Below are 13,669 nucleotides of genomic sequence, written 5' to 3' on the forward strand. Positions count from 1 at the left end.
TGAAGCCCGGGGAGCCCCAGACCACGCCTGGCAGCCCCCGAAACGAGACGGGACGCGACGCTAACGCAGTGACAGTTTAGTTTGGGAGCCGGCATGGTGCGTGGTGTTGGAAAGCGGGTTTCTATAGATGAAAACTTGAGCTGTAAAGAAGATTCAGTTACTTGAAATGCCACGGAGGCCCGCAAATTGCTGAAGGGGTGATGGCACTTTGTTTTATGATTTGTAAAAGTGGTATGGAATAAGTTATGTGTTCCTAGGTGTAATAATGCTAGAGAGTTGAGGGAGATACAAAAGGCCATCGAATTAGGGTGACTTTAAGGTAAAATTAGAAATTTCTCCTCAAGCCTTCCCTTTCCTCCTTGGAGTTCTTTCAAGGGTGACTTTCCCTACTTCTTTTTTTTTTTTCCCCCCTACTTATTTCTTTATATCCTGGCCCTACTTTTTCTGCTAATGCACTAACAGGCAATGATGTTGCCTGACTACTCCTGGGAGTATTTACGTTTTAACAGGAGAGAAAGAAAACGCTCTTTGAGATTAGTTCTCTCTCTCTCTTTCTCTCTCTCTCATTATTTGTGTTCCTTTATTTTTATTAATGCTTAAACCTGTTGTTGATATAATGCTTCTTGAAGATTATAGAAGGGAAGGGATCTGGTTTAACCTCTGTTTTTAGGAAAGGGACTTTTGTCCCTGCGTAGGCCCTGTTCCCTTGCTTCCTTGATGAAAGCTGGAGTTTTGCTCTTTCCAGGTTCACTGGCCAGGCTGGATCTAGCAGCAAACTAGGGAGCTGTCTGTTCCACCCACTTCTGAGGGACTTGAAACATTGAATAGGTTTCTCTTTTACTTTCTGTTAATAATGTCTCACTGAATGGGAGGTTGGTCTAAATAACCCATCACACAAGATTTATGATTCCACCCAAATAGTTCAGATCACACAATGGTAATAATAAGTTTCACTTATTTTTTATTTTTCAATATTTATTGAGTTCACACAGTAATAGCTTTTTTTGTTTTTCCTCTCAAAAACCTTATTAAAGAGTGAAGACCTGAAGTAACTCAAATGGGTCTGGAAAAACTATTCCACTACCTACTTTCATGTGTTCCAAGTTAGGCCTTTGGGAATAAAAGATTAGTAATAAAGTAATTTAAATAGTTTAACTCTTTAAACCTGATTATAACATGGGCTTCGTGAGGGAGGGCAAATGTTTCTTCTCAAGTGCCTGCCTCAATTAATAGGTCCTGCCTAAAACCCTACAAGGAGACAAATTCTGAAGCTGCATTTGGCCCATAGAGGGAAAAGTATCGTGATTATTTAGTATTCCCCCAAATTAATTTTTGCTATTTAACATAACTAGTTTCTTTATCATCCTGTAGAGATTTCCCTGTTAGGAAAAGCATGAAATTATTCCTAGCATTTACTGATTTTTTTTTTCCTCAGCCTTTCATGAGTTAGCTTGATCTGTGCTTCTAGCTATAGATTCTTATACCAAAGTTGCACCTCAAATTTTACTCTAAGAATGAATCAGGATATCTGGCCAAATGCTATTCTCCAGACCGTACTCTGTCTCCCAATAAGGTAGAGAAATTTCTTGTAGGAGAAAAACTAATGAGAAAAGGCCCTACTGGGTTTTGGACCCCATGCTGGGCACTTGTCCGCAGTCTCCTTTGCTCTTTTGACCACTGACAAGTTACATAATCATTCTTCATTTTCTATCTCCATATATAACAGCAATATAAGTACCTGCTTATCATACAGGTCTATTGGGATTATGAACGACAATGACAACATCTGAGAAGGCATATCATATTCCATGGTAAAAAAGGTCAACATCGCATGTCTGGAAGGTGGAGGAGGTTGGGGAGGGGAATGCTGAGTTAGCATATGAGTCTAGCTGGTTGGCCTCAGCTACTCTTAAAATGATGCTGCTGTTTTCTTTTAGATTCTTTTGTAATTGAAAGTGTTGCTCATCCCTTTGCTGAAAATATTATATGCACATATTTTTAAAGTCCTAATGCTTTACTCCTTGTTTGGTTTTAAGAGACTGACGTTTGTAGGAACCGGGTTACTAGAAGAAGGGGAAGGTCAATTAAAGTTGTTAACTTTTGAGTTTGTGTTTCCAAGGTGAAAGGTCATGAAACATTGCAGGGCTTTCTAAATTATTATACTTATTTCCATATAGTGTTGACATTTTATATCCATATGGATAAATGAAGGCATGAGCACTGATTTATATGGATTATTTAATGGAAAAGCTAAAATTCATTGGCCCTAGATGAAATTGCCAATCTTATCATTTTAGAGCTGGAAACTCTAGGGACTTATTAAACTTGACTCACTTAATTTGTAGATGGCAGAGAGACCAACTAGGAGGACACAACAGGGATAGAATCAACAGAATTTGATGATCTTGTGGGGTTATGGAGTGGGGACCTTGACGGGATGGAGGAATTGAGAAAGATGGAGATTTTGGCTTTAGTAGGCCGAGCAGGTGGGCATAACTGCAGCTCCTCTGGCTGATCCACTTCCCCTAGCTGTACTCACCCTAAGCCTCTTATGTTCCTGCTCTTTTTGCCTGGAGATGCAAATGTTGGCCTACTAGGTGCTGGGGTGAGATAAGACTTACTTGACTTTTGTATCATTGATTCACTCCACCAATACTTAGTGAGCACCTATATGTTTAGCACTGCTCACGTCTGAGGACATAAAAGTAAGATATGGTGCATGCCTTTAAGGAACTTATAACAGAGAGAGAAATATGTAAACAGATAGGTGTGATAAAGTGTTGTGCATTAGGGTTTCTCAACTTCAGCACTATTGATATTTTGGACCCAGTGATTCTGTGTTGTTGGGGGCTGTCCTGTGCGTTGTAGGATCTTTAACAGCATCCCTGGCTCCTACCCACTAGATGCCTGTAGAACCCCACCCTTAGCTGTGATGACCAAAGATGTCTTTGACATTGTCAAATGTCTGTCTGGTGGCATCAAAATCACTCCTGGCTGAGAACCACTGATTTATATGGCATACTGTAAGGTTGCAAAAAGGGAGTAATTCTACATGAGTAGTGTCAGAGGAGATCCAGTTTGGGCAATATTAAAGAGATGAATGGGTGATCCTTCCAGGAGAACTTTGAGAGCTGGGCTTTCCAGCCAGAGGGAGAAGTGCAAAAGATAGCACCTCATATATGGCAGGTCAATCAGTGGTTTGACAAATTGGCAAAAGAGGAGACGAGAGAGGTAACCAGCTCAAGAAATGAGAAGCCTTTTACACCACATAAGACAAATGGATTTCATCTTACAGGCAAAAGAAGCCATTGAGGCATTGTAAGCAAGAAATTATATGGTCAGATTTGCAATTGAAAAGAGCCATTTTGTGAACAAGGTGGAATAGGAAGAGAATGGAAAGAGACTAGCCAGGAGATTCTTGCAACTACCCAGGTGAGAGGGAGGATATTAGTTATGTTCAGAGGAAAGGGTGATGAACTCGGGACTCTGGTCAAAGTGACTGGTGAATGAGGCTGACATCCAACTGAGGGAATACAAGAGAGGAAACAGATTTTGTTTAAAGATAGGTGGGCACAGTAAGTTCAGTTTCGGAGGTATTGAGCTAGAAGTGTCTACAAGATATTTGTCTGGAAATGTACAGTAGGCAATATTTAGGTTTGAAGCTCAGGAGGGGTCATGTTTCTGTGGCCAAGATCCTGAATCTTTCACTAGTTTCTGACGCTGGCCGCAGCATCCTCTCCCCGGTCTTCAAGAGAGAAAACCGCACATGGAAAAGTGATCCAGGGCAGCTTGGGCTCCGATACTTTTATTTATAATCTCCCTGTTCTCATCACTAAAGATACATTTTCTATTTCTGGTGGCTTGTGTGACCCTGAGTATGCTACTTTGTCCCTTACCAGTTTCAATGTTATCAAGGGGTTTGGGATGGAAGAAGGTGGGGAGAGAGAGGCTGGAGTAGGCGCACAGATCCCAGATCAGTACTTCCAGTCTTTTTCCATTAAGGCAAACACAGAAAATGATACTATTTGAATGGCATACTGGGGCAAACTTAAGGGGATTTTAGGGCATCTATATAGGGTTTAGTGAGAAAATTTCATTTTTGATATACAATCATGGTTTTAAAAAGTATTAGGAATTCAATATTAAGAAACTAAATTTGTATACAAATAAAATACTTTTAAAATTTAAAATTGAATCTTGAGTTTGCTTCCACAAGTGTAAATTTTATTTTTGAAATAGCAACATGAAATTCCTAGTCAAGACTTTTTAATGATAAGCTCTTTAAATTTTTGTTACCATGGATGAGAAAAGCGTTTACACAATTTAAAAAGTTTTAAAACCATTTTTACAATCACTTAAAAATTTACAGCAGTTTAACTTAAAGAATCTAGTATCTTTTCTTTCATCAACAAATGTAATTTTGATATTTCTTGTGATAATAAGAATGGGTTTCAAATCCAATAAACTTTTTCGTAACAAAATAATGACGAAGCGCTAGAGAGCCTAGCACGTACATTAATAAGAGCGGCCAGCCGCAGTGCACCTGGAGCAGATGCTACTGCAAGTGTGGGACAGGTGCCCTGCAGGAAGCCTGCCCCGCGCGTGCCTCCACCTGGCTCTGCCCTGCGCATCCTCCGTGCGCAACTTCACTCGCAGATCTGGCCCGGAAGCGGAAGTAGATCTTTGGCAGTTTCTTGCCCGCAGATCAGTGATTGTTGGATGGCTTTTATCAAGCCACCTGGAGGCCTGCGGACATGCCTGCTTACCCCACTTGGTTGGCTTCTGAATTTTCTGGGTAGTCTGGGTGGGGGCTACTTTGCACTCAGGCTCTCAGCATCTTGGTTATCCCCAAGCTGGCTCTATAGGCTGAGAAAAATCACTATTAGACTGCCCACCTGTAATCTATTCAGGGCAGGAGAGGTGGGAAACTGCTCTAGAGCACGCACCAGGATCACTTGGAGTGCTTGTGGAAGCACAGATTGCTGGACTCCATCCCCACAACCGCACTTTCTGATCCAGCAGGTCTGGGATAGGGCCTGAGAATTTGTGTTTCTAACAAGTTACCAGGTGGTGATGTTGGTCCAGAACCACACTTTGAGAACCACCGTGAGACAGGTTAGACAAATGTTTTCTAAATACTCCACTTAAAGCAGCCCCAGTTCACTGTCTTATCTTACTTTATTTTTCTTAGGAGCACTTATCACTTGACATTATATATTTTATCTGCTTTTTTCTTGTCCTTGGCAAGCAAAGGAAAACAGGAACTTTGTTTTGCTCACTGTTATAGTCCCATCTTCTAGGACAGTGCCTGGCACATAGTAGGAGCTAAACGATATTTGTTATTGAATAAACATAACTTTTGGAAGGCATCAGCTAAAGCTGAACCCATGAATGTTTATAGCAGCACAATTCACAATTGCAAAGATGTGGAAACAACCCCAATGCCCATCAATTCATTAGTGGATTAGTAAATTGTGGTATATGTATACCATGGAGTATTACTCAGCTATAAGAAATAACGGTGAAGGAGTCCCTTTGGTTCTCCTGGATAGAGTTGGAACCCATTCTATTAAGTGAAGTATCCCAAGAATGGAAAAACAAGCACCACATGTACTCACCAGCAAATTGGTTTCCCTGAACATCACCTAAGTGCACATTTGGGAATAACACCAATTGGGTATCGGACTGAGGTGGGGGGTGGGGAGAGGGGATGGGTGCATAACTACATGATGAGTGCGTTGCACACTGTCTGGGGAATGGTCACGTTTGAATGTTCTGACTTGGGGGGCTGAGGGGTGGGGGGAGGGGATGGGGTATAACTACATGATGAGTGCAATGCACACTTCTGGGGAATGGACACGCTTGAAGTTCTGACTCGGGATGGGCGGGACATGGGCAGTGTATGTGGCCTGAACTTTTGTACCCCCCATGATGATAAGCTGAAATAAAAAAAAAAAAAAGTCACCCAGGAAGAGGGTGGAGAGTAAAAAGAAGAGCCAAGGACAGACCCTCTATGAAATGTACACACACAGTTAACAGAATAACAAAAGTAGGCAATAGAGTAGACAGCTAGGAGACAAGCTCAGTGCAGCATCATAGAAACTCACAGAGAAGAGATTTTCAGAAAGGGAGGGACACCTACAGTAAACAGCAGAGATCATCTAAGATGAAAGACCAAAAAGTCCATGAAATGCATCAATTAGAGGATTCGTCATTGATGATTTTGGGAAAAGTAATTTAAGAAAGATGTCCTGAGTAGCAGGCCAATTGCTTTGGACCGAGTAGTGGATGGTGGATGAAAAAGTGGAAAAAACTGAGTGTAAACAGTTGAATCCAACATTTGGCTGCAAAGGAAAGGATAGAGGGTGATGTAGGTCCAGAGAAAGTGTTTCTCTCACTTTCTCTCTCCCTGTGTCTGTGTTGTGTGTATGTGAGAGAGAGAGATTAAAAGGATCAGAGGATAATTTTTTGTTATAGGAAAGGAATCGGTAAAGAGATGAGTATACAGGATTGTTTCATAACAACCAAAGGGCAAAGTCATGGTCCTAGAGGAGTTGGGGGGATAGAATCAACAGTAAGGTGGATGACCCCTCACCCACTGAGACCAGAGGGAAAGACGGGAGGGGGGCTAGTTTAGAGGACTGGGCTGGAAGATGAGGGGATTCATGTATGACAACCTCCATTTTCTCTAGGGCTGGGAACAGGAGTTGGGTAAGAGTTGTAAGAGTGATGGCAGAGTTATTGCTGGGGGAAATGGACTTGAACAATGGCATCACATGGCCCCAGATTGGGCATAATTTTAAAAAAAACTTCGGGAGGCAGGTATGTTGCATTGGTTCTACCACATGCTTGTAACTCACCATTCCCAATCTTTCTTCAAAAGATTCTCTTATCCTTGTCATAAGGCTCCAGAAGTTTTAAACACACACACACACACACACACACACACACACACGCCCCATTACTGGCTGTTTTCTAAGGCAGGAATGCTGGTGGGAGCAACTGCAATTAAAATACACTCCCAGTTGTAAGCAGGGAACAGAAGAGGCCAGGTGGAGGCAGTTAATTACTAGAAGAAAAGTGGGCTCTGGTCATCAGAATAGGCAGCAAGGTGGAAAGCACATTGGTCTGACCCACAGAGCTTGCTGGTTGTGGTTAATTAATTGTAGGATCCCAAGGAATGAACTCAACAAACAACCTGCTAAGTTTTTTTGATTTGAGTAACAAAAATAAACCAACAAAAAACACAGCTCTAGGTCTGGGGAACAGAGACCTCTTATGAGTGAGAGACATGAGACTTATTACCATATTCCCAGCAATAAGTCAGATCCCAGACCCAGAGACTTCTGAGCATAGCCCAAATATTCTTGAAGAGAGATGCTGTAGAAATGCTGTACCTAAGAATGCATGCAAACTTTCATCTCAGCCTTTCCCCCAAAGCCATGTGATCCTTAAAGATAACTGCTCAGGAGAAAAGGAAATTCCTAAACTTTTTGGTGATTATCACTTGCTAATTCCAAATGAACACTGATGTCTGGGACCTAAAATGTCACTGCCTGCCATTAACATTTTGAGCTTATAGAGGTTAGATGACACATGAACTGAATTCTGGCCCAAGTTCACCCTGGGACAGGGCAGAGGGACTGTGAATTCATCCTATAGTTATGGACCTGAGTTGCCAAGTGAATAGTTGAAATAGGAATCTTAGGAATCTTAGTGAATAGGAATTCCTACATTGGCACACTCAAGCACAGAGTAAGGGCTATTCTGGTAGGAAGCACCAAGTGGGATGCCAAAACAGTACATCAAAAGCAGTGATCACAACTCTGGAGAATTGCAGAGGTAAGTGTCACTACCAAAGGAGAGAAAGATGGGTCTGTGATGGTCCCCACCTCATTCCCATTCACTTCACAGGTCAGCCACCATAGGAGACGTGATGAGTTATGGTTACTGTAAACCCAATCAAGTGGTGACTCCAATGGTAGCTACTCTTCCCATTGGGGTTTCCTTAATGAAGCAACTTCAAAGAGCTCCTGACACTTCATTTGCAGTTACTGATCTGGGATTTCGGTCCAGAATATCTTTTAAAAATCTTTCTCTTTTTCATATTATGTACCAATAACTTTTTGATTTAATCATAAATTTTATATTTTTATTGCCTATCACTCTTTCTTATTCCCTTGTTCATGTCTGCATATGTTTCTTCACTTTAAAGTGGGGATCAAACCAGATGCAGTGGCTCACACCTGTAATCCCAGCTACTCGGAAGGCTTGAGCCCAGGAGTTGGAGATCAGCCTGGGCAATGTAGCAAGACACTGTCAATTATATATGTATATATGGATAATTGTACCTTTCTCAGACTTAATGAGAAGAAAATTAGGTACTCTATGTAGAGAGCATATAGTAAGTGCTCAATATCTGTTGCCTGTTATCATCTCAGATAATTGGGGATGAGAATCTGGGATATCTTTTTTTCTGATTCATGTTCATTTTGTAGGATTTATTCTCAAGTCATTAGTTGATAAACTTTCTGATTTCTTGCATGTCTGAAAATGTTTTTACATTCCCCACTATAATGCTGCTTTGCCTAGATAAAGGATTCCAGGTTCAGCTTTGAAGATATTGCCATTGAGAAGTTCAGTGGCAATCTAACTTCCCTTGTTTTACAGGTAACATTTCTACATAAAATCTCCTGATTCTCTTTCTCCTAGGCTTTGTCTAGGATTGAATCTTTTTTCATTAGTCATTCTAAGGACTCAAGTGGGTCCTTTTAATCTGAAGATTTGTGTTTTTGTTCAAACCTAGGACATTTTCTTATTTAACGCCCCAGCCCCCAACCCTCACCACCATTCTTTCGGTTGTTTCTGTTAACTTTTGTCATTCAGATGTTGCAATGTCTGGATCCATTTTCCATGTCTTATAATTTTCTTTTTTGTTAATTTGTAAACTCAGCTCTGCCCATTCTGCTATAAACCAGTCCACAAATCTTGTTATTTTCTGTCTTTCAGGGATTCCTCAACATTCCTGGCTCACTGATGGAACATTTTGTCCCCTTGGGCTTTTAAAAATTTTTATATTATGTCATGGGATTTTAGGCAGAAGACAGGGTGGATGTGTGTCCTCAGTTCTCTTAATTGATTCAGATTCTTTGGTTTGTCTTGTTTCCTTAATTATGCATTTTAAGGTAAAAGTCTTTATACTAGGCTTCCGTATTCTCTATCTTTTAAACTACTGTTTTCTGGTTTTCAAGGATTTTATAAATCATACATCCTCTTCTTTTTTTTTCTGTCGCCCCGGTTAGAGTGCCTGAGTGCCTTGGCGTTAGCCTCGCTCACAGCAACTTCAAACTCCTGGCTCAAGGGATCCTCCAACGCGGGGCCTCCCAGAGTGGGGCCTCCCATAATTCTAGGATTAGAGGCGTGAGTGACCACGCCCAGCCAATCCTTTTCTTTAGTCTCCCAACTCTTTTATCTCCAGTGGCAGCTGGAATGTTCTCCAGTCATTCAAAAAGTCCTCCTAGCTCCACTCATTCCTCTCTTCTGGGAGGCAAGGTGCATCTAGCTTTGTAGTGATTCTCAACCAAGAATCAGAATTGCCTGTAATTCTCCCCAAATAAACCTAGAACCTACTGGATGAGAATCTCTGCTGATCAGACCTGGGCATCTCCCCCCCCCCGCCCCCCCGCACCTTAAACAGCTCCACAGGTGATTCTGAGGAACACTCTGGTTAAGAACCACGCGGCCTCCTTCCCTCCTCGCTGCCTGCCCCCAGGCGGGACGCCACAGCCCCTGGCCCCAGTTCAGGGAGGGGGGTGGTTGGAGAGGTCCACGTGCCGCGGCCCCACCTAGCATCTTTGAACCGCGTTGGAGGAGGTAGGCGCGGGTGATCCCAGAAGGTCGCTCATGCTTCCTAGGAGCCAGGCCAAGCGGTCGCGCGGCTAGGAGGGACCCCACACCTCACCCCCAGCAGCTAGTCCTGCCTAACCGTCCCACTGGCCACGTTCCCTCGGGGTGGAACCCGGAGCCCCGGAACACGCCTGCGGAGCTTTGGGCACTGGTGCGCAGGCGCGCAGGACCGTCTTGGCGGCTACAATTCTCTGCCGCTTGCTGGGAGAGCGCCTCTGACTCACCTCAGCGCACAACGGCAGCGTCGGCGTCTGGGGGGGCCACACGGGTTAGGGACAGCCAGGCAGTGCCGGGCCGAAAAGGGCCGCCCTGCCACCTGCCTTTTCACGTCAGGTCTCGGCCACCCGCGGGGGCAGGTGGAGGGGGCACTTCCCACTCTCGCCAGGGGCGGTGAGAGACGTTGGGGGCGAGGAAGGGGAGCTCCACCCCGGACAGTGGGGAGAGGGCGGGCGAAGACCCGTTGTTGACTTCCGGTAAGAGGAAGTGGGGAGCCTTCCCCTCGGTTTGGGGTGGAGAAAGCGTGCGAGGGGGAGAGTCTTTACGTTGGGCTTTCTCTTGGCATTGGCGTAGGTGGTATTGTGTTTGCCTCATTTGTTTCTTTCCAAAGAGCGGACGAGAGTTTGTCAGTATCGAAGTTTACATTGGAGAATAACGCCTCACACACTAGCTAGTGGCCGTGATTTCTCAGGACACGTGTAGTGTAATCAACACAGGGTTTGAATTGTGTGGGGGCCACCATGACAGTATTGCTTCTGCCTTATCTTAAAACTCTCATCTCAGTTGTTTACATTCCACTATAGGTTGTTAAAGAATTTTTTTTTCTCTTGGGTTTGCCTGCTCATGAGCAATGTTTCTGTCTTAAATCCTATAGGGTGCAATGTCGGAACAAGAGCGTATACAAGAATGCCTGAGGAAAGAAATAAGGTCACTTCTCATTTCCACCAAAGATGGTTTGACTGCACAGCAGTTGGAAAAGGAGTACCTCCTGATGGTTGGCAGCCATCTACCACTCCGAGTCCTTGGGTATCGGTCCACTATGGAGCTGGTGTTGGACATGCCTGATGTTGTTAGTGTCTGCCCCTGTGGGGATGGTACTGTAATATTGAAAGGTAGGTTTAAGATATTTTGAAGGTCTGTAAACTTTGTAATAAAAATAATTACTTAGTAAAGTATTGTTCTAGTTCTGCAGTTATCCCAGGCAGAGGATTTTAATTTGCTGGGGGAGGAGGAAATCATAGGTACCTTTGAAATTGTGGACAAAGTTAGAGACTTAGCAAGATTAGGAAACCATTCCCCAGACAAATATGCATTCACAAAAATTACATTTGCATGTGATTTCAGATTATTGTACCTTAAGTCAGGAGAGACATAACAATAGGACTTCTCAATTATAAGAACATATTTTAAATTCCATGAAGCACAAAAAAACCATTGTAGGGATGATACATGGGTTCTCTGTTCATCAACTGGTAGTGAAGCTAGTAAGCTGTTACCCAAAATGCAGTAAATGGAGGAGTCATGGGTTCGTGTTTGTTGTGCTACAGTTTCTTGGAAAGTTAACTGTATAAGCACAGATACAAAGGATAAAGAAGGGAATACATTTTTCATCTATGATTTCTTTTTTCACATCTCCTTAGCCATTCCAGATGAATCCACCAAAGGAATAGCAAGTTTAGTTGCAAAACAGAGGAGCAGCCATAAGGTTCGAAGCTCCATGCAGAAGGGAAGGGCCAGTGTGTGTTCCGGGGCAAGCTCCCGTCGGCGAGTACCTTACCGAGGAAGGGTTCCCCCTATTCTTCCCGCTGTTGTGAAGAGTGAGTTGAAAGACCTGTTGGCGTTATCTCCTGTTCTCCTTTCTGATTTTGAAAAGGCATTTGCCAAGCGATTTGGACGATCATTCCAATATGTGCAATATGGATTCCTCTCTATGTTTGAAGTGCTGAATGCAGCTTCGGATATCATTTCTGTAGAACAGACCAGAGCAGGTTCTTTGTTGACACTAAAGAAAAGTGTGCCAGAGGACAAGCAGAGAAGATGGTCAGCAGGTAAGCATGTTAGTGTTAATAATTATACTGTGGATCAGCAGATGTTGGAGCAGTCTGGCACATACAGAGGTGTGTAATGGCCAAGCTCCATGAATTTGTTAAAATTGAAACCTGGCCCTACCACTTACTAGTTGAGTGATCTCAGGCAAGTTACTTAATTTGTCTAAGCCTTAGTTTCCTTCATCTCTAAAATCAACATGGTAATACTTGCCTCTTGGGGTTGTGCTGAGGACCTTACATAAGATGAAGTCTGTAAAGTGCCTGAAATTTAGTAAGCTTGCAATAACTGGTAGCTATTATTAAAAACACAAGTTCAGCTCTCAAACACCGTAAATGAACTTTACATGACTATGTGTTCACATAAACAAGATATAACATGGAAAATGAAACGTTAAATAATAAAAGAAAAACATTATTAGCATTAGCCCATCAGATCTTTGCTATCACTTGGTATATTCTAGGGGGCACTTAAATAATTTATATAGTGCAATGATAACCACCTTATTTGTATAGCATTTTATCTTGGATTCTTATTACCATACTACGTAGCGTGAGTAATCCTCCCTTATATTAATAGATGAGGAAACCAAAGCTCAGGAAAGTTGTATCTTTTCCAAAGTCACAAGGCTGGAAAAGTGGTACAGTTGGGGTTAGATAGATACCAAGCTCTTATTGCTGCTCATCCAGTGCTTTTTGACCTAATTGTTGTGTCTATTAAAGGCTCAAAAGACCAACATGATCATTTGTGTAGTATCTCCCTATAGATACAGTGTACACATTGAGCCTATGGGGAGCCTATTTGGGAGAATTCTATGCCTATTTCAGTGATTTTTTTTTTCTTTTTCTCCAAAATCTGCATTTAGAGTAATGTAGGTGAACTATGAGAATGTATCACGAGTTTATAAACCAATATTTACACTGTGGTGGGTAATGAAGTTTGAGGATATGCTCTGGTCAGGGAAGGCTGTGGAGGCCACTAATTGTTTCAAGTCTTGACTTCAACCTTGTCAGTATTCTTGATGTTTTCAAATTTAGGGGAATGAACTCATACTGTTAGACTTGCAAGAGGTTGATTTTTTTTTTTTTAATAAAGCAGTTTGCCAATTTATTGAATAGTGAGGGTGGATATTCCTTCCAAGTGACTAGACTGCTCATGTTCCCCATCCATGGTCCCTTCTTCCTGTCATTAGAATACCTTGGAAGTAACTGATTTTTTTGGTGAACTTGACCTTAGGGTAAAGAAAGAACTAGGCCACGGTGAGTCCAGTGATATATCTTTCATGTCGTGTGACAGAATACACCTCTACAGTGGTATTCCCCCTTCCTGTAAATCTTGAAGAAAGAAATTTATACTCTAGAACAATATCCTTTTATCTGTAGCTTTTCATCTTCCCTCCCTCCATACTAGTAGGTGGTTGTCCAGTTTGAGAAGCATAGTTCTGAGCAGACTCATTGCTTGGAGACTTTTTGGTCTCCTAAATGGGACACAGCTTTTTAGGTTTTTACCGATTAAAGCCCCACCGCTCTGTAATTATATTCAGGTGCCTTTAACTGAGTTTTAGATAGTCCCAACTTTTTCGGTGATAAACATATCTCTTGACTTTCTGTGGCTGACTAATCACTGATACTGTATGTAAGTTTTATTGGCTTAATATAAAAATATAAGCTTGATTTCTTTAATTTTTATTTCTAGGTTGAGGGCAGTTAGTACACAGTAG

General features: G+C 42.3%; 1 protein-coding gene across 2 annotated transcripts in view; it reads left to right on the forward strand.

Annotated features, from left to right (window-relative positions):
• The first annotated feature begins 10,555 nt into the window (after positions 1-10,555).
• Positions 10,556-13,669, forward strand: part of TDRD5 (tudor domain containing 5) — an 86,009-nt gene continuing 82,895 nt past the window's right edge. The window contains exons 1-2 of one of the 2 annotated variants that reach the window (XM_069478403.1): positions 10,556-11,015; positions 11,544-11,951. In XM_069478403.1, the coding sequence (XP_069334504.1) occupies positions 10,784-11,015; positions 11,544-11,951 (640 nt within the window). In that variant the 5' untranslated portion in view covers positions 10,556-10,783. The remainder of the gene's footprint in view (positions 11,016-11,543; positions 11,952-13,669) is intronic. The other variant, XM_069478402.1, reaches the window with a different exon arrangement.

The sequence above is a fragment of the Eulemur rufifrons genome, chromosome 8, assembly GCF_041146395.1.
Source record: "Eulemur rufifrons isolate Redbay chromosome 8, OSU_ERuf_1, whole genome shotgun sequence".
Classification (NCBI taxonomy): domain Eukaryota; kingdom Metazoa; phylum Chordata; class Mammalia; order Primates; family Lemuridae; genus Eulemur; species Eulemur rufifrons.